The sequence below is a fragment of the Seriola lalandi genome, unplaced genomic scaffold, assembly GCF_002814215.2.
Source record: "Seriola lalandi dorsalis isolate HSWRI2012SDOR001 ecotype SW California unplaced genomic scaffold, Sedor1 jcf7180002052955, whole genome shotgun sequence".
NCBI classification, from domain to species: domain Eukaryota; kingdom Metazoa; phylum Chordata; class Actinopteri; order Carangiformes; family Carangidae; genus Seriola; species Seriola lalandi.
In genome coordinates this window covers 390038-412796 of record NW_019523508.1, presented here as the reverse complement: position 1 = coordinate 412796, position 22759 = coordinate 390038, and the positions used below count along the sequence as shown (strand labels likewise).

General features: G+C 42.0%; 1 protein-coding gene across 3 annotated transcripts; it reads right to left on the bottom strand.

Moving 5' to 3' along the window:
• Positions 1-480: 480 nt before the first annotated feature.
• fam171a1 (family with sequence similarity 171 member A1) lies at positions 481-22064 on the bottom strand. Of its 3 annotated transcripts, none has more exons than XM_023400794.2 (9): positions 21696-22064; positions 15399-15626; positions 14579-14671; positions 11126-11284; positions 10271-10447; positions 5956-6072; positions 5695-5809; positions 5109-5226; positions 481-4770 (listed from the first exon to the last, which is right to left on the bottom strand). In XM_023400794.2, exons 1-9 carry the CDS (start codon positions 21805-21807, stop codon positions 3211-3213), a joined length of 2679 nt encoding a protein of 892 aa, XP_023256562.1. In that variant the 5' UTR covers positions 21808-22064; the 3' UTR covers positions 481-3210. The 3 variants fall into 3 exon arrangements, with proteins under 3 accessions (XP_023256562.1, XP_023256563.1, XP_087028610.1); XM_023400795.2 differs by having other exon boundaries at positions 481-4764; XM_087172484.1 differs by lacking the exon at positions 10271-10447.
• Positions 22065-22759: the final 695 nt, after the last annotated feature.

Sequence of the window (22759 nt, the reverse complement as noted above, 5' to 3'; positions counted from 1 at the left end):
TGTTATATAAAATCTGGAGTTTGCTGTAAAACTTGCACTACCTCCCAGCATGAATGGATTATGCATTAATGGAATGTATAAGTTTGCAGTTGTTTTGTTTCTTTATGGTCGATTTGTCTGTAGACTTTGTTGTTGTTTTATGTCTCATGGTTGTTTTGTTTGTTTGTTTTGCTGTGTAGTCTTTTTGCCTGTAGGCCCCTTCAGTAATCCATTTATGCCTACAGCTTCCGTGTAGTGTACGGCCATTACATTAAGGTATTTGGACTGAAGACAGAAATGTTGAGATGTTACATATTGCAAGCATTCAGTCTGGAAAGGTTCCTATAGAGAAGACACAATCATAATAAAAAGGTGTCTGTGGTTGAATGTGAACTTATCAACGACCTGTCGTGAAAAACTGGGGAAGTAAATTCTCAGGCTGCAAATTACTTTTTACACATTTGTTCAAGTATACACACAGAGACAGACACACACAAATCCTTCCAGTTTGGCTGTTTATTCAGAATAATAGGCTTCAAATATAATGCAAGCAACCAATTTACACAATCAGGGTGCTGTACTGTAACTCCACCCTCCAAGTAGAGGTTGCTGTGGGATACTAAGAGAGAAGCGGTCATTCACAACACCAACTCACACAACATTTTGACCAGGTAGAGGAAAGGAAAGAACTATACACACTCCATAATGTGATTGCTATGACTAAATGATCCTTGAGTGGATGTATGTTGATTATTTCTCAGCACTCTCACGTGGACACAGTCTGACAACACAAACTCACAGCCAGCAGCGTCGCATATGGACACTACCACCACCCAGGTGCACATAAGCCATTTGAGATAAACATTCACCCTCAAAAAATACAAAAATAAAGAAAATGCACTGAAATGACCTGCAGTTTAGCTTCACATACAATCGCACTTAGCTTTATGTATCCTGTGCTACACTGAAAACTTCTGCAATTCCTTAACTGCTTACTCTAAGAGGTTGGTGCCTTGTCGATTGCTGTAGAGGATTTTACAATTGCAGCAGCTGGTAGACATTTTCTGACATGTCTGCAGTGTAGCTTGTAGTGCTGAGGAAAGTTTACTGCATGCTTTCTTTCACATGTGGGAGAGAAAGGGAGGGCTGAGGTAGAAGAGGAAAGCTGAAGGCAAAAGAAGGTGAGAAATAAATAAGGTAATCTGTTCCACAAATTTGTTGTAGAGTCAGATTGTTCAAAGGCACTTGGAACATCTGGAAATGGTAAAGATTAAGGTTAAACAGCAAGCACAAACAGTTTGGTTTCAGGTAAAAGGTGTGTACTAGAATGCGTGTTTGTTATTGTAGCTCTAACAATAAGGCGGGTGAAGAAGAAAAGCCCTTAACATATTTGAAGATAAAACAAAAACAAAAGAGCCTATTTTCAGATAAAATACTTCATGTTGGCAATTAAAATTATAGTGATTAAAATTACAAAAAAAGGCATCTCAAGCAGACATATAAAAGTGATGCATAGCCTTCAGAGCAAAAATATGCCGGTCAGTGGTTCAACAATTACAAAACCCTTCATATTATTACACCTCACAATTTTGGGTAGAACTACAGTTTCGTAGTGGTACTATATCCTTACCCACCAGCATAGTGGTGTGTCACATTATCTGATTACGCTGTAGAGCGGATAGTGGTTTCGTTTCTTCAGTCGACAAACTTCACCCCCTGTGGAGTTCATGTAAACACCCATACAGCTTTCAGCTTTCTGATGAGCTAGATTAAGTTCTAGCAAGATACTCCAAACCATTCAAAGTACAGGATTTACATGTTTATATCGGTGATTGTTGTGCAAGTGCATCCAACAACACCTGTCGTACTGCTCTCTCTAAACCCAGGAACACATCAAAAGACTTTTAATTTCCAAACCAATTGTGAAAAGCTGCTGCACAGTCTTCAAAAATCAGTCAGAATGGCTAAATTTGTGTTAAAATCTTGCTTTCAGTGAGTGTAGTGTGTTCCCAGCTTTTGCCAGTTGATTGAGGCCAATATGGCTCAAGAAAAAAAGGTTCCTGTAGTCTTTCATTTGTGAGAACCACCCATTATCTGTTTCTACTACAGTTCATTTACACTCACAAGGCTATTTATACAAAAGGCATATATTTGTTGTGCATAAAATATTCTCATTTCTTGCCACCAAAGTCTATTTGTCTCCCTCATGATGTGTACACCATGCCTGATGAGTGGTCTGTTTGTGTAGTGTGTCGTGAGGATGACAAATGGACAGTGGTCATTTGATGAAGGGGAGCTGGAAGTTCATGAAGGTTTTGAGCCATCCCCTCACGTTCAGGACTAGAAGGGATCCCCAGTGCTGAAATATTTTCTCAGTGCTATATTAAGAACAAAGGGCTTTGATTTAAATGGTCACATCCTTCACGTTATGATCTGGGCAGAGGGGGAGTCATGGTTAAAGGGTAGGTTCACATTTTCTTTAAGTCTATTTCAAAACAAATCTGACATACCCATATGTACAATTAAACAGTTTCTCCTGTCGATAGTGGCCTTGAAGAGATTCCCTCCTAAAGTTATTACTGCTTCTTTTTTGCCATCTACCCACGGATTTACAGACAATTATCACTGGATTACTTTGAGACTGAAGAGAATTTTAAAACTTGATGATTCTGCGGCAAGTTCTGGACTTACAAGAAGGATGTTTTTCGTGATGGACATCAGTGAAAATGTTAATGGGAAGTGTTAATTATTTGTATCATGTTTGTGAAGGGAGGAAATATTTTACTTATTTATCTAATGCAGTATCTTTGCCTCACGTCTCTCCCTCTGCGCTTCCCTTTCAAATGTTCCCTGCCTTCCTCACAGTTTGAAATTGAATATATTTAGAGTATGGTCCTGGTTTTTACTTTTAGTCTTTAGATAAGATTTTAGTTATTCGTTTTTATTACTCTACTTTTTGTTATTGATTCACATGCGACTTGAAACAGTAGTTTCATATTGCGAATAATAAAATGCTAAAATTCAAAATACTTTTTTGCATAGAACGAGGACTGCGGTTTGTCAAATATCACTTACACTGCAAACTCTGTGAGAGGAGATTTCTTCAGGGCCAGAATGGACAGGAGGAACAATTACAGCGACCAGAAACACTTTCAATGCACCTATGGGAAATTGGTATTATATTAAGAACTTAAAAAATGTGAACCTATCCTTTAAGGGTCCGTCTGTGGATCATTTCAGGTTGAAGGCCAGCAGGGGTCGCTCCTCTCTCCTCTGCCAGGGACTCTTCTTCTCCTCCTCTGCATCCTCCTGTGCTGCATCGTCATCTGGAGAGACTGACAGTAGCGCATGATCAGTCCTGAAAGTCACTCCTTCTGGTGTCGGCAGGGGAGGAGGAGAGGCAGGGGATGAAGAAGAAAGTGACGGGGGTTCCTCTTGTATTCGTACCCCCTCTACTCTTTTCCCCTCAAGATCCCCCTGCCCCTGATCCTCTGCTTTGTCTGACAGGATGGGTCCTGTTTTGCTGTCCTGAGGGCTGCACTTGGCCTCCTCCTCCTCGCTGCCTCCCCGATCCAGATCATCCACATACACCAGCTGAGTGTAGGCCATGGCTGATGTTGTGCCCTTTGACCTGTCTTTCTCAATTTCTCTTTCTTCCCGCTCTGCGTCTCTCCCCCTGCGCCCGACTCTCGGTTCATTCAGGTCCACGCCAGAGTCCAGACTGGCATCGTTGCCATTGCCATGCCTCCCGCCGCTGCCATTACCTTGCTGACCTCCTGCACCTGGTGTGTTACTTTGGCACCCTGCCCGCTGAAGGTCGATGTAGGAGTGGCGAATGTGAGCGTTGGAGCGTCCATCCAGCGAGACAAACCAGGCTCGTGGGTGAGGAAGAGGCTTCCCTCCTCTGAGCTCCATTAAAGTCTTTTCAGCCAACAAGGTGTCCTCACTGTTTATTTCCACTAAACCTGTTTCCCCAAGAGCTGCAGGAATAGACAGAGACTCTGACAGGCCGAGCCCCTCTGCATCACTCTGCTTGGTGGGACCTGGGGAGCAGTCTGTAGGGGTTTGCCCCAGGGGCTGCTGGGAATGGGAGGCATTGAGCTCAGCCTGTATGGTCTCCAGGTCACTCTGTTGGTCAGTCTGCAGCAGGAGGGCCTGACCAGAAAGAGGGTGCTCCCCGGGCAGGCGCATGTAGTGTGCTGGGATCACCAATGTGGGGCGCACCCTTGGGTAGCCTTCTCCCCCACTCAGCAGGTCCACAGATCCACAGCAGAGCAGCTGGCCCGGCCGGGAGAGTGACGGGGGACTAGGGCGCTCCAGGTGGTCCACAGAGCGGGACAGAAGGTAGTCGGGAACCCTGCATTCGCTTCCCTCCCCTCTACTGGGGGAGTGAGGAGGAGAGGAAGGGGAAATGCAATCAACAATCCCAACACTGCTCAGCTGGTTAGCTGACATCTGACCATGATTGGCTGATGACAGTGCATCTGAAATGTGGTTGCTGGATGAGCAGACTGAGGTGTATGATTGACGGTAGCCCCGGTCTGTTCCGGATGAAAGAGCAGCCTTTAATTGGAACGTCTCCACAGACTGCCGGTAGTCTCTGCTGCGAGGCGTCAGATTGCCAAGAGATGAGCCGTGGTGGCTGTTGTTGCCGAGAGAGGAGCGGCTGTGTTTGCTGTGATGGATTAGGCTGTGTTGACGCTGATTGTCTTGGTGCTCATATAACGAAGGCTTCAGCATCGGTGTGGTCATGTCAGGCTCAGTTGCTGTGGAAACAAGTTCCAGCTGCACCTTAAGAAAACAAAAAAAAATTTAGAAACTTTTAAAATATTTTCACATAAAGCAAGATGCCAGAGACTCAAACCAAGGAAAGAGTTGTAATTTAATCACAGGAAAAAAACAGAGAGAGACAAGTAGACAGACAGTAGTTTAAGAAATTCATCCGTGTTTTTTTCTGCCAACCACATGCTTGTGAAACACCAGTGTCTGCTTCAGATGGACACATGCTTGCCAAAATAAGGATCTTGAACCAAGCTGCCCAGGTCTTAATTCTAAAGTCAAATACTTCCTCTATTTGATATTTTCATTACAGGCTAGCGACTGAACTGTTTTCTGAATGTCAGACAAACCTCGTTGTTGATGAGGTTCAAGTGGGACATGGAGGTGGCTTGGTCCCTCTTACTACTGTCCAGACCGGAGGACAATGTGAGCTTGCGGTGAGACCCTCGAGGCTTCAGACAACGACGCCTGCACAGTCAAACAGCAGGTTATGAATCAATCAGAACAACCAGTTTGACTTTAAGCTTTTTCCATAAACAAACATTTTAAAAACTAACAAAAAAAACAGTTTAAAATTTAGTTTGGATCAACCACTGAGACTGGGTGACAAACTTCCTTGAGCACTTGTTTTAGCTAATGTTGTATAAGAGCAATACTGTGCTCTAGTTTTTCATAGAACAGATACTGCTGCTAATGTGATGACTTTTCCTGTGCAGTTGCACGGTACTTCATTGGACATTATCAAGAAGAAACATACAGTATGAAGCCTAAAATAAAGCCTAGTACATTTATAATTTCCACATAACTAGTCATAAGAACTGACTCATATTATGGTATAGTCCTGACACTGTCAAAATAGTCCATTTCCTCAATGTGGAGGTAAGGCTCTGCCTAAAAATATGTTGCATCTTAAGACAGTCAAATCATTTCACAAACCTGCAGTAGTACAACAGGAGGCAGAGCAGGCAGAGCAGGATGAGAGCCATGCCTCCCAGTATGGCCAACAGAAACACAGTGTGGTATGTGCTGATATCCTTCGCAACCACTGGACCTGTTGGAAGGACAAGAGGTGAGGAAAACTATCTACAGCTTTCTCCAAGAATATCTACATACAGTTTGTGTCGTTGTGAGCGCATATCTGACATGCCATTTACAGTTAACAAAGTATAAACAATCACTGTCAAAGTAGTATCTCACCTGAGTGTAGTGGGGACATGGCGGCCACCCAGTATCCCAGCTGAGGAGCAATGTAGGTCAGACTGAGCTGGTTGCCCTCCATCTGCACATGACCCCAACTGCTCTTTATCCAGGCGCCTGTACACACACGCACAATCACAGAGCCTCAAATCGAATCTCTCAACAATTTTTGTCTATTACAACCACCTTCACAGTGGGCATTAGTGACAATTGTCATGACCTGCAGCAACATCCCACCTGACTCTTATTAATTCAGTCAAGATAAAGCAGCACTCCACTTAGCTGCATTTAGATATGTGTCAAGTGTAAATCATTTATTTTAAGGCCAAACAATTTGATTATGTGCCAGAAGTAAACTCCACTAACAGGGTCTCTGCACAGTTAGTTGAATTTAAGACTTTTAAATAGACCTTTTTAATACCACACAGAATGCAGTTTAATACCAGTTTTACTATTGTGCTAGACACATTATGAAAATATGATGGAAAAATAGTAGGGATGATATGGCCAAGAATTATTATTATATCACATTTCACTTGACAAGAAGACAACCTTTGGAAGTTACTCGATAACTACTTTATTGGAGATCTCCAAGTTTCATGTATAACGTCATCAACATCACATCTTGATTCTTCACAATAAGAACTCCCACTTCCTCCAAATACATTATAATATATGCACTCTTATACAGGCAGTTACTTCACCGGCCAACTAAATATAATGCAACCAGTATGCACATTAATATCTGGAACTTAACAACCAGCAGTATATAACATTAATACCTCAATATAATTAATCAAATTAATTCAACATGGATCCAAATAAGCAACATAAATGAATCTATAATTTCATCCATTTCAAGTTAATTAAGTTTTTGCTAAAATTGACACTTGTCCATTATAAGCCAATGAGCTTCCAATTGACAGTGATTGCTACATGTCTGATAGAGCTGATTGAAACTCAAAAAAAGCAAAAACCCCAATCCCACTTTTAGTTTATAATGTCTCCCAACAGCCCACAATTGGATACAAAAACATTATATAACTATCGTTATAGCCTTCAGCAGGCAAGAAAAAATATTTAGGACTTCTAATACCTTTTATGGCCTTTTTTTCCGAGGAACTGAACTCAATGCTTTTTATGCCTTTTCAAGACCTCCAGATAACCTGATTCAAGCACTAGGCAGGGGAGGAGAGTGTTTTTGCAGTACCTCCCCACTGGGAGGCAGCATGCTCAGTCAAATATGAGTGGGAGTCTATGAATAGGCGCACAATAGCAGCTTCAACCATGCCAGTACCCAAAACCACAACAAAGCAAAAGGCACTGATTGATTGGCTCACATTAAATCTGCTCCAAGAGGAAACATTCAGTTGGGCCTTTACACTTCCCCTCCTCTCAGGGTCTCAGGGCTACCATGGTGAGAGCTACTTTGTTCCTATGTTTATTTGCAGTTATCAACATTGAGCTGTCAGGAATCTGCATCGATCTTCAAGAGGAAACAAAACAAGAAGGAGAGGACACTCAAAGAAGAAAGACAAATGTAAAAGAGATGGTTAGGAGAAAAAACAAGGAAACAAGAGCAGACATATGGGAGGAATGGAGGGAGAGATAAGGGAAAAGGCACAAGAAACAAGAGGCAGAGAGAAATGAGAGAAGCTGTGTGACTCAGCACCTCTCACTCACACTCACACTCACACTCACACACACACAGAGGCCTGTGCCCAGCCCTGCCCGGATTCACCCTGGTTCTCTCCGGGTTGTTCCCACAGGGGACTCCTCTCTCTGTGATTGACCTGTTTAATCAAGATATTTAATGGCTCTGTTCCCACGCTTCCATACAGTACACTGCTGAGACTGGCAACTGCTCAGACACAATGCAAACATGTATAATGTCAATGCAGTTTGCAATTAACTTCTGCTTCTCGCCCATTCATGCAAAGTCAACACAGCTGACAGCAGGTCTGTTTTTGTTCAGCTTTTTTAATTCACAGATATTAGTTAGGTCTTTCCTTATTTGCATCATCACACTCCTCTCAGGATAAGGGTGTTTCTGTTTATGAATAACACACACATACACACACAAACAGATGAACTTGATCTGTCTGTATGTGACATCATTTTATCTCATGCTCCCTTGATGTCTCACAATACATGAGAGGTTGTCAGTTATACAAGAGAAACAGGTTTTTGTGTGTGTGTGTGTGTGTGTGTGTGTGTGTGTGTGTGTGTGTGTGTGTGTGTGTGTATGTGTGCGCGTCTTGTCCATGTGCGCACTTTGTAAACAAAACTGGCTTCATCGTGAGGGAGCTTTTATTAGCCTAAAGTATTCTTCCAAAAGGCAACAGACAGATTTCAAAGTTCTTTGTCTGAGAGTGTTTTTTATCCTCAGTTTAACTCACACGCGCGTACACATGCATTTCACACACTTAACCACTCAGTGAAGAAACTCAATCAGGAGCCAGGCCTTTCTGTTATCTTACTTATTTGGTGGGTTGCTAAGGAACACGAGATGTAGCCCGGAGAGGGGTCCGGCGATGGCTTCTGTTGTGGAAATACTGGCTGCTACAGGCTGTGTGTAGGCTACAAGTGTGCAAGTGTGTGTGTGTGTGTGTGTGTGTGTGTGTGTGTCTGTGTGTCTGTGTGTCTGTGTGTCTGTGTGTGTTCTTTGAGCTTTTATCAAAGCCCTTTTTATAAGCTCTGGATGTTGATACTTTGGGCACTTTAAACTGAGCCCTGAAATCCTTAAAACCGTCACAAGAGCAATGGATGGTCCAGATTTTAAACACTGATTGGCCCAATAAAATTTTCCTTTCTTACCAGGAATATTTTAAGGGTATATTTAGAGAAGTGGTGGTCTCATAAAATACGTTAGGGATAAAACATGTTTAATGTAGAAGACATTTATGCCTGTGACAAGTGGCCTGTTGTTCTTGTTGATGTTCATGTAGTCTGACTCAACATGTGGACTGCAGGGGTAGGCGTACATGCACTCAGCAGCATTTGTGTTCTGCTTCTTCCAGCTTTCCCTTCTAGTTGACACCAATATATTTAGAATAATTTTCATGGAAAAAAGGGATTTCCTTGTATATTTTTCAAATGACAGGAGGATATGTTCAAACATAATATTATCTATCCGTCTGTTTGCCAAGGTCTCTACAAGTCTTGGGCCACACAAACAGTTGCACAACAGCTGGTGCACATAGTGAAGCGCTTAGCAGCTAAAAAACTGGATATTTCCCTCAGGAGTTGAAAGCGACCAAAATCAGAGCTGAAAGAAGAGTGAACACTGGACACAAACCCACTCCTAATGAATGCTGCATTGTATGCTAACGACTAATGCTAACGTTTCCATATTCATATTTTCCGGATATATAAATAAGCAACTGTTTGCTAACAAATTTGCCATATAAACTTAAACTATTGCTGCCCATAAGCATCCAAACAAATCACTTATTGCATAGTTTGACAAATAATTAAACCATTTATTGATTACCAAAATAGCTGCACATTTTTCTGTTGAACTACAAGGCGATTAATTGACTAATCTCTTCCGCTCTAGATCAAACAATCCAGTACATTTTGTTTCAACAGAAGAATTTTAATAGGTCCTAACAGACCTTCCTCCTGCATCAGCACAGCACAAATGCAATGTAGAGAAACAGTAGATCTGGAAATGTGAGACTAATGTACACAGAGAGGGATGTTTTCTAGTGCGGACACATCTGACTCAGCTGATGATCTAATCACTGTCTTTCAGCATGGCCTGTCCAAGAAGAGCTGGGCGTGTCACAGTGTGGGATGTCTGACAACACAGATTTAAGACAGCTGAAATAAGTCTTTGGGTCAGGAGAGACTTGCGGGGTCTCTAATGTAGGAGCCAGCATCACAGAGCTTTTTGCTCTTGTTCAAGATTTAACTGAGCTCGAGAAGATTATGCATCCATGGTCCAATCTCGTGATCTGAAGCAGTACTTCTGTTTTGATTTGCAGATTAATGTGGCGCCGTATGTTGGTCATGTTTTTTTTTTTTTTTTTATGACCTTATGAATAAATTCATTCATTTCTCTGAGCACAGAGCATTGTGACCTGGCTGGACTGGGTGAATGTGCACTATTCTGAAAATTTCACAAATGGTTTACCTTGGAAGTAGGCCTCATTTGCGTACAAGTAAATAAATTACTGCATGGCACTTTGATAACAGGCTGGGTTATTCTCCAGAGAGATCAGTGGAAGAGATACAAGAACAGATATGTAGAAGAGGAAGCTGCTTATGCCTAGAAAGTCAGAAAAGCTCTTGTTTTTCTTTCAGCACATACCCAAGCGCGGGTCAAATCTCCAAGCAGGGATGTGATCATTTTCCTTCAGGCCGCTGTCAGCCGGCAGTGGAACGGACACCGTGATTGGCTCATTCACCTGCAGCTCTGCACCGTCGCTGGCCAATAGATGAACAGAGATGGCTGCTACAGGAGTCAACTCAAACTTCTTCTCAGTGCCTGTGAGAGAAGCAGGAGAGTGTAAGAGGGAAACATGCAGCAAAGAGGAAAGGCAGTGGGAGTAAGGTGCACAGGAGGGGGAGCAGGGAAAGGAGCGGGCAGCAGGGGGTGGGGAGTAACATAAAACAGCATAGATAAAGGCGAGTTGTCAGGGGAAAGACAGACAAGAAAGAAAACACAGAAAGACAGGAAAGAAGGAAAAGGGTGGAGAGTGAAAAAACTGAGTGACTAAGGTTGGAAAGTGTCACAAAGCACAAGTATGCTTGTGTTGCCCGGAGGGCAGAGATATGTGCTGTGGGGAGGGGGAGCTTTTGAGGGGTATTCAACCTGAAGGAGGAAGGAGGACACACAAAATCATATGACACACACATACACAGAAACACACACCACACAAACACATACACACGCACCAAGACGAGGATGCCTGAAAGCGTGCGGACACGGGGCTTGTGTTATAACGAGAGCACACACACAGGGGTTATTGTGTTTCAGGAGGTCAGATAGAGAGGCCTCTCCAGGGTAGTGTCTCTCTGATGTACCACTGCTTCTACTCTTCACTCCCCGCCCCCTCCCAACCTTCTCCCCTGTCATCTGTGCCCCGATTCTCTTTAGCCCTCTTTCTACTATGATGTCTTAAAACTCCTATGTGCTGTTACCATTCGTCAGTTCAAGCCTTACCTGTGCCGTTGCCACCGAGGACCTGCAGGTGGGGAAAGTGCTGGATGTGTGAGGGCGAGCTGGCCACGGTGAGCAGAGCAGTCAGGTTGGCATAGGAAGTGTTGGAAGGGAGACTCAGAGCTCTGCGCTGGAAATGAACACTGGGCTGTCGTCTGAAACCTTGTGGAGTAACAGACATACAGAAGTCAAAAACCATGACATCTTGAATACTTATCCTGTGTTGTTAGATTTTCAGTATTGAAACAATTTCAAATTATTCTTCAAAGATTTTTTCTTTCATGACACAAACAAAGATGACATGAACAGGGGTTACTCACTAAAATCAAACTGGGAATGTGTGACTGCTTTGCATCTTAGACTGCAGTGCCATAACAATGAACCTAATTGTCTCTCAGTTTTTAAGATCACCCTGGTGGCCTAGGTGTTAGGGCGCCGACCATGAATCATGACGCCCCGGGTTCAAAACAAGCCGAGAACCTCTGTTGCATGTCGTTTCCTGTCTCTCTGTCCACTTGTTTCCTGTCATCTCTCTACTGACAGCTCTATAACAAAAGGCATAAAATTCCCCATATACATTATCTTACTATGTGCATATATGTTAAAAATAATTTTGGAAAGTTTGTTCTGTGGGTTGTAAATAACAACATTAGTTATGTATTTAAACCATTTTCTGCACAAGATATTCAAGAATGTAATCTTCATTTGTGATCGAGTTATCCCTTCTCTTGTGAAACTTTGTTCTGTGTTGCTGATCATACATTGGTCAGAGATGTTCTTATAAAATGTGTATAGATTTTTTCTTTATTAATAACAAAGCTGAGGCAGATCTCTTAAGTGCATCTTAAAGAATTAGGCTGAAGTCAAAAATTTTTGGGCAAATCCCAGAAACTCCACTGTAAACACCCACAAGAACAACAAATATTCTGTGGCTAAAATACATATGTGCATTTTTCAGTATGTATAATGTACACAGTTGTAAAGCAAACTTTACAAACAATAAATATTGTAAATACATAAAACAAATTCAACTTTCTAGTTCATTTTTCCTATTAAACCCAATAGAGAAATCTGAATTTAAAACCCAAAAATCCTCGACATAACAGACCTTGTTGCACACGATGTTTGTTTCAAGATGTTTAACAAGGTAATTTTATACTCCTCGTCTTTGCCTTATGCCTATTTATAAATTCAGCCATCAAATTGGTCTTAATGGAGGTTACTCTGGATCGATACACTAAAGACAATGCCTCCTTCATCTTTTTCTCTCAGCCAGTGTGAAGCCTCTTTCTGCTATTTTGCCCTGCAATTAATTGTTTCTTCGTCATTTCTCCCCGTCACTGCATCCATCCAGCCTCTGCCTGCCATTAACGAATTATGGATGTGCAATAAACAGTAAAAACTACATGTGGCTGAACTCAGCAAGGTGAAGTCATTGTGGTTCGACTGTGCCGAGCGCACATTCCTGAGCAGTGAGACACAGATCCAGCTGTATACGAGTGTTCACTGTGTTTGTGTTTCTAGTTGTACTCGACATGATTTTTGGCTCTGCAGTATGAGTGCATCTTTTTAACTTTCATGTTTCTGTCTAGAAGCTTGTTCCTGAAATTCAGGTGTAAATGTAATTTCCATTCTGTGGCTCTGTTTTTGTGAAAGGAAACGACCCTGTTTCTGTTCTTTGTGTGTTCGCTTCCTCAACTCTTCTTGTCTTTTTTCCCTCCACTTTTCTTTCACCTCATCTGTTCCTCCTTCTGTTGGACACTGCTCTGCCCATCCCCCTTTCTCCCTCTCTCCCCTATTCTCTCCAACTACTCCACCCACAACCCCACTTCCCAGTACCTACTGCATCATCCTCCTCCTCCTCCTCCTCCCCCTCTTTTATTCTTTTTCCTAGTGCCACACGCCAAGGTTTATCACTCCCCCGGGCATCCAAGTTCACGACATCATGACAAACAGTGTGTGTCGGACAGAGGGCAGAAATAATGCTCCACTCAGGCACGTGCTATAGGCAGTGTGTACTCAAGAGGTTTAACATGTTAATGGTGTCTGTATATTTATGTGTGTTGTGTCTCTGATGTTTTTTTTTAGTCAGACAACACAGCTGACACATTAAATTACTCCCTTGTCAGTCACAGACACACAAAAGACCCAGCAGACAAAAAGACTAAATTGATTTTGCCTGAGTGAGAAAACCCTATCCAATATAATTACAGGCACCCTAACAAAGAGGCTGACTAACAAAGACAGATTTGTGATTTATATTTGTGCATGTGTGGACGGAGGAGGGTGGATTTGATTATCTAATCTATGAGATCTTACTTGACAATAGGTAATTTAATGTATAGGTGGGGCTAATTAGCTTAGGGTTTTGGTAAAAACAAAGGAATGAATATGAATTTCTCAGTATTCAAAACGGGTAAAAATCTGACTTTAACAAAATTAGATTCTCAAGCCATGCAAACTAACATGTGACATGTCAGGCAGATAAAATCTTTGCCATCTTAGTATAGCGTGTTGACATCCTGACATTTCTGAATTTACACTGAATACAAAGCCCCTCTGAGGGTGTCAATATTTTTCTTTGGACATTTTTGACTTTATTGTGATAGAGACAGGAAGGTTGAGGAGAGAGAAAGGGGATGACATGCAGCAAAGGGCCGCAGGTCAGCTCTGAACCCATGGCCACTGCGGTTAGCACTAGACTATGTGGCACACGCTCTACCAGGTGAGCAGCCGGGGTGCCACAGGTTGTCTATATTTTTGTGAGTATTGTACTTGAATGCAAGCCAGAAACCAAATGACGTTGCCATCCCTAGAGCCACGCCATTAACATGGCAAAAAGTAAATAATACAGAACCAGGGATGAAGTTTTTATTACACATTTTGCTGCACAAATACACTGTAGTTTAAGTCTATTTTCACTTACAAACACAGAAATGTAGAATACGCATTGCCATGTTCTTCCCATTGTTGTCTTCACTGTCTATTTCCTAAAGCATGCTCTGAGCAGTCCTCTTTACAAGAAGGCCTAGTTAACTGTAAACCACAGTGAACAACGTCTTCTTGCAGCTAGTAGCTTTTGGATGAATGGAAACACGAAGTACAATAAAAATTTGTGAAAACAGGCCTTTTCACAGCAGACATGTCGACTTGTTATAATAGAAAAAAAGAACAAGTGTAACTAATAACATTAACAGTACAAGTGCCCCAGTAAGACATGATGCTGTGATAGTGATTGAGTATGCATAACAACAGGACCCTAAAACTGAAGCAGCTTAATTTCGAACTAGCCATCTTTAATTTCATTATCTACGCCTGCGCTATCGTGAATGTGACATTTCAAATTGTCTCCTTTGAAAAAATGCCTATTGTTAAAAAGCAGTGATATGTATAGTTAAATATACAGACACAGGCAAACAAAAATGTATCAACATATATGCAAAACACTGCATTTACCTTGTAAGCCTGACACAATCTCCACGATATCTTCATACACCATCAGCGTAGCAGCCCTTTCTGGTAGCAGGACCAGGCTGATGGAGGAAAATACTGGAACACAAACAAAACCACACAGTGCACACACACTGCATTAACTGACAGAATACATTCACAATCAGATAGGAAACAAACTGCAATTAACCTGGCCACTTTACTGATCACTATCAGACATAACAAATCATTAATCCAGCTTTATACATTTTTAATAGTCCTGCTTTCATCCTGTCTGCTGTGCGGGACACAAGTCTGACCTAGCAAACTACACTTCTCTCCTCTTCCTTCCTTCCTTTCACTCCTCCATTGTTCAGAGCTGGTAAGCGTGATAATCCAATTGGCTGCCGTTCCGTTGGCTTATAATAACCCCCCTTCAGTTCTACCCCCCCACCGCAACACACACACACACACACACACACACACACACACACACACACACAGTACTGTTGCCTCTTGGGAGGTATTTTGAGTGTGAGTGTGTGTTAGTGAAAGGGAAGCTTAAGCAGCCCCCTTGCTGGGTTTTGGCAGCTCTTGTAATAAATTAGTAATGGAGCACTCCACTTATTAGCTCACACACCTGGCACAAAGTCACACAATTTATATTTTACACACACACACACACACACAATCTTAGACACACATACACACATAACTGGCAGCACACACTGAAATCAATAACCTGCAAGCCAACACTCCCAATCTAAATGTGGGTATTTCATAACATCCCCTCTGTATTCGTCTGAAAATATCTCTCTCACTCACACACAGACACACACACACCTACCAGGTAATCTGGAGGGAGTCCAGGGCACAGAGTTTGGCACATATCCCTGCTTGGTTGCGGTGACGACCAGTGGTGTCCCAAGGCGGTAAGGGAAGCGCAGGTAGGTGTTGCCATCAGCCGATGAGGTTTCCGTGGTTACAGATGTGTGGTTGGCGAAGAGCTGTATGGTGGCTCCTCCCAGGGGCTGGTGAGTGCTGGCATCGCTCAGGTGAACCTTCAGAGTCACCTCTGTGAACATACAGAGCCTTTAATGAGCCATGGATACAGTATCTGTTGGTGTTTGCATGAGGAGGCAAAAACAAATCTGCAAGGGAATTCTAAACCACCACGACAGGGAATGATATACAGACATAAAAACACAGTGGTGTTATAATTACAGTCATCAAAAATACAAGCGTCTCTTTAACTGGGGTTAGTTTCAGTGCCAGGCCCTTTGCCTCCAATCCACGGAGACGACATTCCACATCTCGGCAAATCACAAAGAAACGGCCATCTGACCATTTCCTGGACTCTTGCCAATGGCACTTCCCCTCTAAAACAATGGGCCATTTCCCTCTCTCAAAGAAGCCTTGGACCAGAGGGGAAAAACAACTGTACATGTGGACACCTTCTCTAATGGAGATGAGGAACATCAAAATCTAACACAGACTGCCTGTTGATTGAAGAAAGGCTCACAGAGGCGCTATAGACTTCAGGATTACAACAATCTTACATTCATTGCCTGATACACTGACCGAGATCGGTCTAATAAAATCTTGTTCACAAATTGTGACTTTATGATATCAATTTTGAACTTTGTTCGATGTTGCAGTGAATGCCAGGTGAATTGTAGTGCTACGATGTCAAAAGAAAAAAAATTGCAAAAACTTTTGTCAATTTATCAATTAATCATCAATTAATCATTTTAGTCATTTTACAAGCAAAAATGCTAAATGTTCCGTCTTCTCAAGTGTGATGATTTACAACCGTTTCATACAGAAACGGGCAGCTCACACACTGAGGTTCAATATATGACAAGCTGAAGAACGAACAAAAAAATCTATTTCAGTATCATATCCCAAAGGTATGAGAAAAACAAACTTGGTCCAAAAAGTGTATAATTTAACAACCGCACAAACCCACGCTGACTCTCTGTTTTTGGAAAGACAACAACATGAGCCCTGTTTGATCATTGGCTGCTGGCTGACCCATGGTGACCTTTCAATTAAGGCTGAAAGAGTTTCCACCTCCCTCTCCCTTGACCTAAACATACCCACCTCCCCCATACTCACTTCAACTGAATTTCGTTGTAACTCTTTCTTGTAACCCCACCCTCCGTGACACACACGCTAACACATACATACCCTGGCTAGACTAATCCCCCTCCCCCCGACTCAGGGATTCTGCGGTCAGCGAGGAACCACTCTGACAATATGTGGTAAGATAGAGAGTTAGAGAGTTCATCTTGAGTGCAGGCTCCACCTAAAAACAGAGCTATGCACCAAGTGAAACCTTTGAATGGCTGGAAGTTGTATGGTGCATTTGTAGGCGGTGAGGTTTGGCAAGGCAATGTGTCTCAAACCAAACACATCATCACCCTGAGAGGTCTGGTGCGAAGATCTGCTCTGAGACTTCACTTCATTCCTCCTCTTTATTATATTATTACTGTCACAGCAGAGAAAAAGAAGGCTGGATTTCCCCTCCACAGAGACTCCCGACTGCATTGAGTTTTGGTGTGTGTGTGCTGGAGAGATCATGACCTCACTTCCTGTCCCACTCCCACTGATATGTTGTTAGGGGTACCAGCTGTGCTCACTTTAAAAGAACTCCCCTGGGAGAATCCAGACTGACATGCACACACATAAATGCAACAGTCCCCTCCCAGTCCTCATCCAATAAATCTGTACTGTGGTGACATCATTGTTAAACAAGCTAGGAGTCTCCTCTCTGCTCCTACACACAGGAGAGAAGAAGACGGTCAGCTTGAATAATGACAAAGACTTTGATTCTGAGCCAGTGTCTCCATAACTGTTTCTCACTATATTGACCCATTATCTGTGTGTTGTATTGAGTACCATATGGAGGATGAAGGCATCAAAGAGAGTTCTGCCTGACCGACGCAGCGATCTCAGACCAATTATCTCAGCCAACAGCAGCCAAAGCAGCAGGGTGGTTGTGTGTGTTTGTATGCAAGTAGGTATACCCAAGACGAGAAAACAGTGAGGACACACTGAGTGTGTGCGTGCCTTTCAGCCCACTATAGCTTGAATTAATACGTGTTTGGTGTATTAATCAGAAGTTACACAGGGGCAAAGCATTTCTGCTCCATAAAAGTGAGGTGTGATAAACTGGAAATGCATGGCATGGCTGGCCTCCACTGGGTGTGTGTGGAGGGCTTTGGTGTTCTTCCAAACAGAGGACGGGGAAACAGATGCGTTCTGCACACGAGGCTGAGTGGAAAGCTTGCGTGTACACAACATTTAATACTGTAGTTGCGGTCACACTAGCGCTCACGCTGCTCAAAGATCTGCTCATTATTTAGTGCAACTTCTTGAGTGACATAAGACACATGTCTTATTTTATCAGATCAACAGTCCACAACCCGAACATATTCAGTTTACGATCACATAAGACAAAAGCAGCAGCCTCCTCACAGTTTAGACGCTGGGACCAGAGAATGGTAAACTACCAATAGATTATGAAAATATTTGCAGATTAATTTTCTGTTGCTCTAATCATTTATAAAGTAACTGTTTTAGTTTTACTATTTTGATAGTACTGATATTGTAGTATGTTGATGCACAGTATTTGTGTCATGATTACATACAGCAGCAACAACAAGCATAGCTCAAAGCGAAATAAACATTGCTACCAGCTCATTTATGCTGCATATTGGTTGAATTGCATGCTTTAGTTTTCAGCTCCATAGGAAATTCCTTAGTTTTTTGTTTCAAATTGATAATGAGCAAAATATAAAACACATATGCTTATATTGACGGTCAAATTCGGTAAATATTACCAAATTGTGCTGGCCCTTTTTGGAAATCGCCTAGTAGTTTAACTAAAATCCAGCTGATTATTAGAAAATTACGAAGAAAAATTTCCAGGAAATGATCTGGAAAACACAGGACCTGTAAAATTAGCCGAGAAGCCTGTAACAGCAAAAGGGACAATGTCACCGTCTCAAGCAGAAACACATGGTTGATTATGAGAGGAGCCAGAAATCATGTGACAAAGAGTGAAATAGCGGTCTTCACAATGAAAACACACAAACTACACCAGCACAGCCTCGAATAGCCAAAACAGTGTGAGAGTTGTCTTAATAATTAAGGAAACAAATAATAAATATATTTAAATATATATATTTTCTGTATTTTATCAAAGCATTATGAATATTGTTACTGGAGAATTACCCAGCAATTTCAGATTATTAAAAGGCAGTATTATCCATACCTGCTGTCAAACAAACAATTCACCGTTACAGCGCTAAAAAAAACAAAGCAATTCAGTTCAGTGTTCAAGACTATGAGAACCACATCATGCCTTTTCAACCTTAAGCACCAACAGACTGTTGTTTGTGTTTCTGGATTTAATAACTTGTTCAGCCACAGCAAAAGAAAACACAATGACTGGAGCTATTTATTTACCATTCAGATGGATAACAAACATCTGATTTTCAGGCCGTTGATCTTACAAAAAAAAAAAGAAAAAAAAAAGCAAATAGAAAAAATAGACAAGAATAGACAAGATAGAGTATGAATCACCAACAGGGACAAGGGACACACAGAATGGCAAAACAACTCCTGAACATGCCACTGCATGAAACACAGGTGTTGAGACGAAATAAGGAAAACTAAAAGGAATACACAAACAGACTTATATCTGTTGAACTAAAGCGCCGCCATTATAAACAGACTATCAATAGGTGTTCAGCCTGCTATTTTCCCTCATCTGGATTAAAAGTAAGATTAGATTGCACTGGTCAATCCCATTAACTCAGCAGGGAACACAGCAATTAGGTTACATGTTTAGGCTGAAGAGCAAATGGACTCTCTTCATCTTACCTCAGTAAATATACCAGTCTAAATACTGCTCACCATTACTGGTTCTGCTCCTTGGCTAAGGAGCTAGTTGACCTCATCCCTAAATGCATTGCTTTCTCATGACCTGATATATCCTCCTCAAAGTGGGCTGCTGTAGGCGCTCACACCAGCATCCCATGATTAAAATTAAGCTCGGCTAGCTGGTGACAATATGATTTGACTGGTCTACTTCCTGGTAGCCTTTGTCCAGCATCAGCTGAACGTTTGTCTGTTGGAGATGCAGTGCCATGCCTATTATGGGCAGCAGTTATGTGAGTGAGATCTATATCTGCGGGTAGATTTCTGTCTGGCTCCACTCATCCATACAGACTGCTGGACAGACCAGGAGAAATCCTCAGTATCGACCTGAACAACCCCCCCTGGGGACAAGTGAAGGTCAGTCTGAGGCAAAGCGAACACCAGAGAAAGAGAGAAAGAAAGGGAAAACAGAGAGCACACAGAGGCTGGGACAGACTTCAAAGCATTGCAATCTTGTGAATTATCAAGGCATTTATACCTGGTTTTATATCTTCAACAGAGCTGCTTCTTGTGATTTTAGGTCATTTTCATGCTTGACGACAAGCCTTAAATATAAAATATCAGGGACTATCTCTACAATTTAGTCAAAACAAGTGTCCAGTGTTGTATTTTTCCAGCTCTGGCTGATTTTACAGTGATAGTTACTGCATGTTTACATTCATACTGCTACTGTAAACACAGTTGCAGTGTGAGGACCAAATGTGGGTCGGCCAAAAAGTAAGCGAACACAGACGACTGAGTATGTGAGCATGTAAGAGAGAGATAAAAGTGAACGATAAAACAAATGTGGCTCCACTTTAGTAGAGAATGTGACAGAGCAGCTTTGAAGTGAGTGACTGAATGAGATGCCAACAGATTATCGTGATTCATGCGGGCTTTCACAACTTTGCATGTGTCTGCTGCTGCTGTGGTGACGGAATACCCTCTGACAATCAAATCTCCAAAAACTTTGTGTAGAGACCTGACTGAGGGGAAATCGCCCGCCACATCCCTGTTTCTATGGCAGCTTCTTTGTCTCCTCATTGTTTCTCACTAAAATTGTGTCAAGTAGTTACTATTTCTGTTTAGTGCGTATCAGGGTCAACTAATCATTGCAGCTCTAGTGTGTATATCTATTCTTTGAAGTTTTTCCTGTACTTTTGCTGCTGTGACACTTAAATTTTCCTGCATGGCGTCAATAAAGTTAATCTTTAGGGCTGCAACTAAAGATAATTTTTATTATCAATTAATATGGTGATTATATTCTCACTCAACCTAATATTTTTGCCTATGTTATGACATGAGAAAACCATCAAATCCTGACATTACTATGACTAAGACAAAATAGCTCTAGAGTTGAGTCGAAACAATTAGTCAATCAATTAATTAATCAGCAACACAGAAACAGAAATTTAATTGGCAAACGTTTTTATAATCAAGTCAAGTAATTGCTGAGATTATTTGTAATGCAAAGAAGGATTTCAACTTTGATTTTGATAAATGATGACAGACACTTTTATCTATTCTCTTACATTTTATAAACAAGATGGTCAATCAACAGATTAATAGATCATGAAAATAATAATTTGTTGCTGCCCTTGCACAAATGGCACCTATGAAGTTGAGCTTTGTTGATATTTATCTACTTGCTGTGGTACACCTGAGCAAGGTGGATGGTTGCAGTCATTGTGGCTTGAACCAGGACCTATCAACACAGACAAAAATCAACCTCCTTAAACAGTGCAAGCTCTGCAGATTAGAGGAGCTGTACATGTACTGGTCATGGTGTTCAGTGTTGCCGGATGGATACTAAGACAGAGAAAGAGCTTTTTGCTGAAACGTAGCAACGCCAAAAATGACAAATCACAGCAGCTGGACTCACTCCTACTCCTGCTCAGTTATTCCGGACATGAGGGCATGTTTTCAGTCTCTAAAAATCTGTTTTTCGCACATTTAACTGCAGTAGTTTGAAAATGGGTTGGTTTAAAGTGTTTTCCAGGTGCAGAAACCCCCGGTTTTAATCCAAACATTTCAGAGACGTTGAAGTTTTCGTGCTCTCCCTCTCTCTGTGACACCAGCTAACTCGCTAACGTTAGCTAAGTTTAGGTCACATCAGCATCCGAGCTGGCTAGCGGCACCATTAGCCACAAAAATAGCCTGCTAACTAGCAGTTTTCTCGGACAATGCGGGTAGACAAACACGTTAAATGTACTTTTACCTTCTGTCACTGTGTCCTCCGGTAACGTTTTGGTGACAGCTTTGGAGACAAGGTATCCCAAAAGGCAGAGTACAATCGCAGCGGTCCTGCTCCAGTCCTCAGCCCGCATCATTGCAGATGTGTGTATCAACGCAAACGATTAAAAAAAACAAAAGTAGAAACCAAACCTTTTGCTTTTACTGACTCACTGACCGGACACATCAGCGAACAAACGGTTTATTCCGCAAAGGAGGCCACACTCCATGTTTAGCAGCTTCAGCATTCCTGTTTTTTTGCCTGCAAAGCTGCGATTCCTCTGTCCCGTTGTGCATCCCCAGCCCTTTTACCGCTCGGTCGGTTTTTTCATCGACTGGCCAGGGTCAGGGAGGAAGACGGCCCCATTCCTCTGAGCCACATGCCCCAAAACAGCACCAACAGGCGGCTTCTTCCACACGCAGCACCGCTAACATCTGCAGATCTCCAGCGCCACCTGCCAGCCAAATAATGGAAATATTCCTTACAGCTTTAAATTGGTGTTTTGGATCAACAGAGTGTTTCAGTCAGTGTGCAAACTCTTCATACAAAATGCCATCTCCTAATTCTGGCACTGACAAAATATAGAAAAAAGTTTATTTGTAGGCCTACTGTAACTGTAAAAAAATATAATATATATATATAAAATGAAATAAAAGAAATTAAATGATTACATTTCAGAAATTATAACCTGGTGTGAGTCAGTTTGTATGGCAGACAGACTAACATGTCAAAGAAAGGGAAATTACATAATAGTAGTATTATGTACAGGTGTATAATAAAATAATTGGTGGCTGAATTCCCTTTAGCTGCTTCAGTTTTAGTGTATGCACACTGCCATGACTCACTGTGACAGCTGAGTAGAAGCTGAGCTATTGTTAATGTTAATATCACTGATGCTTTTCCCACTACGACAAGGTGAAATGTCTGCTGTGAAAAACAGACAGTGTGTAGCACACTGTCTGTTTCCTTGGCATGACCAGATTAAGATCTCCCACCTGTAATGTCACAGTGTGTTGCACATAGGCCAGATATGGTTTGCAGCTAACCTG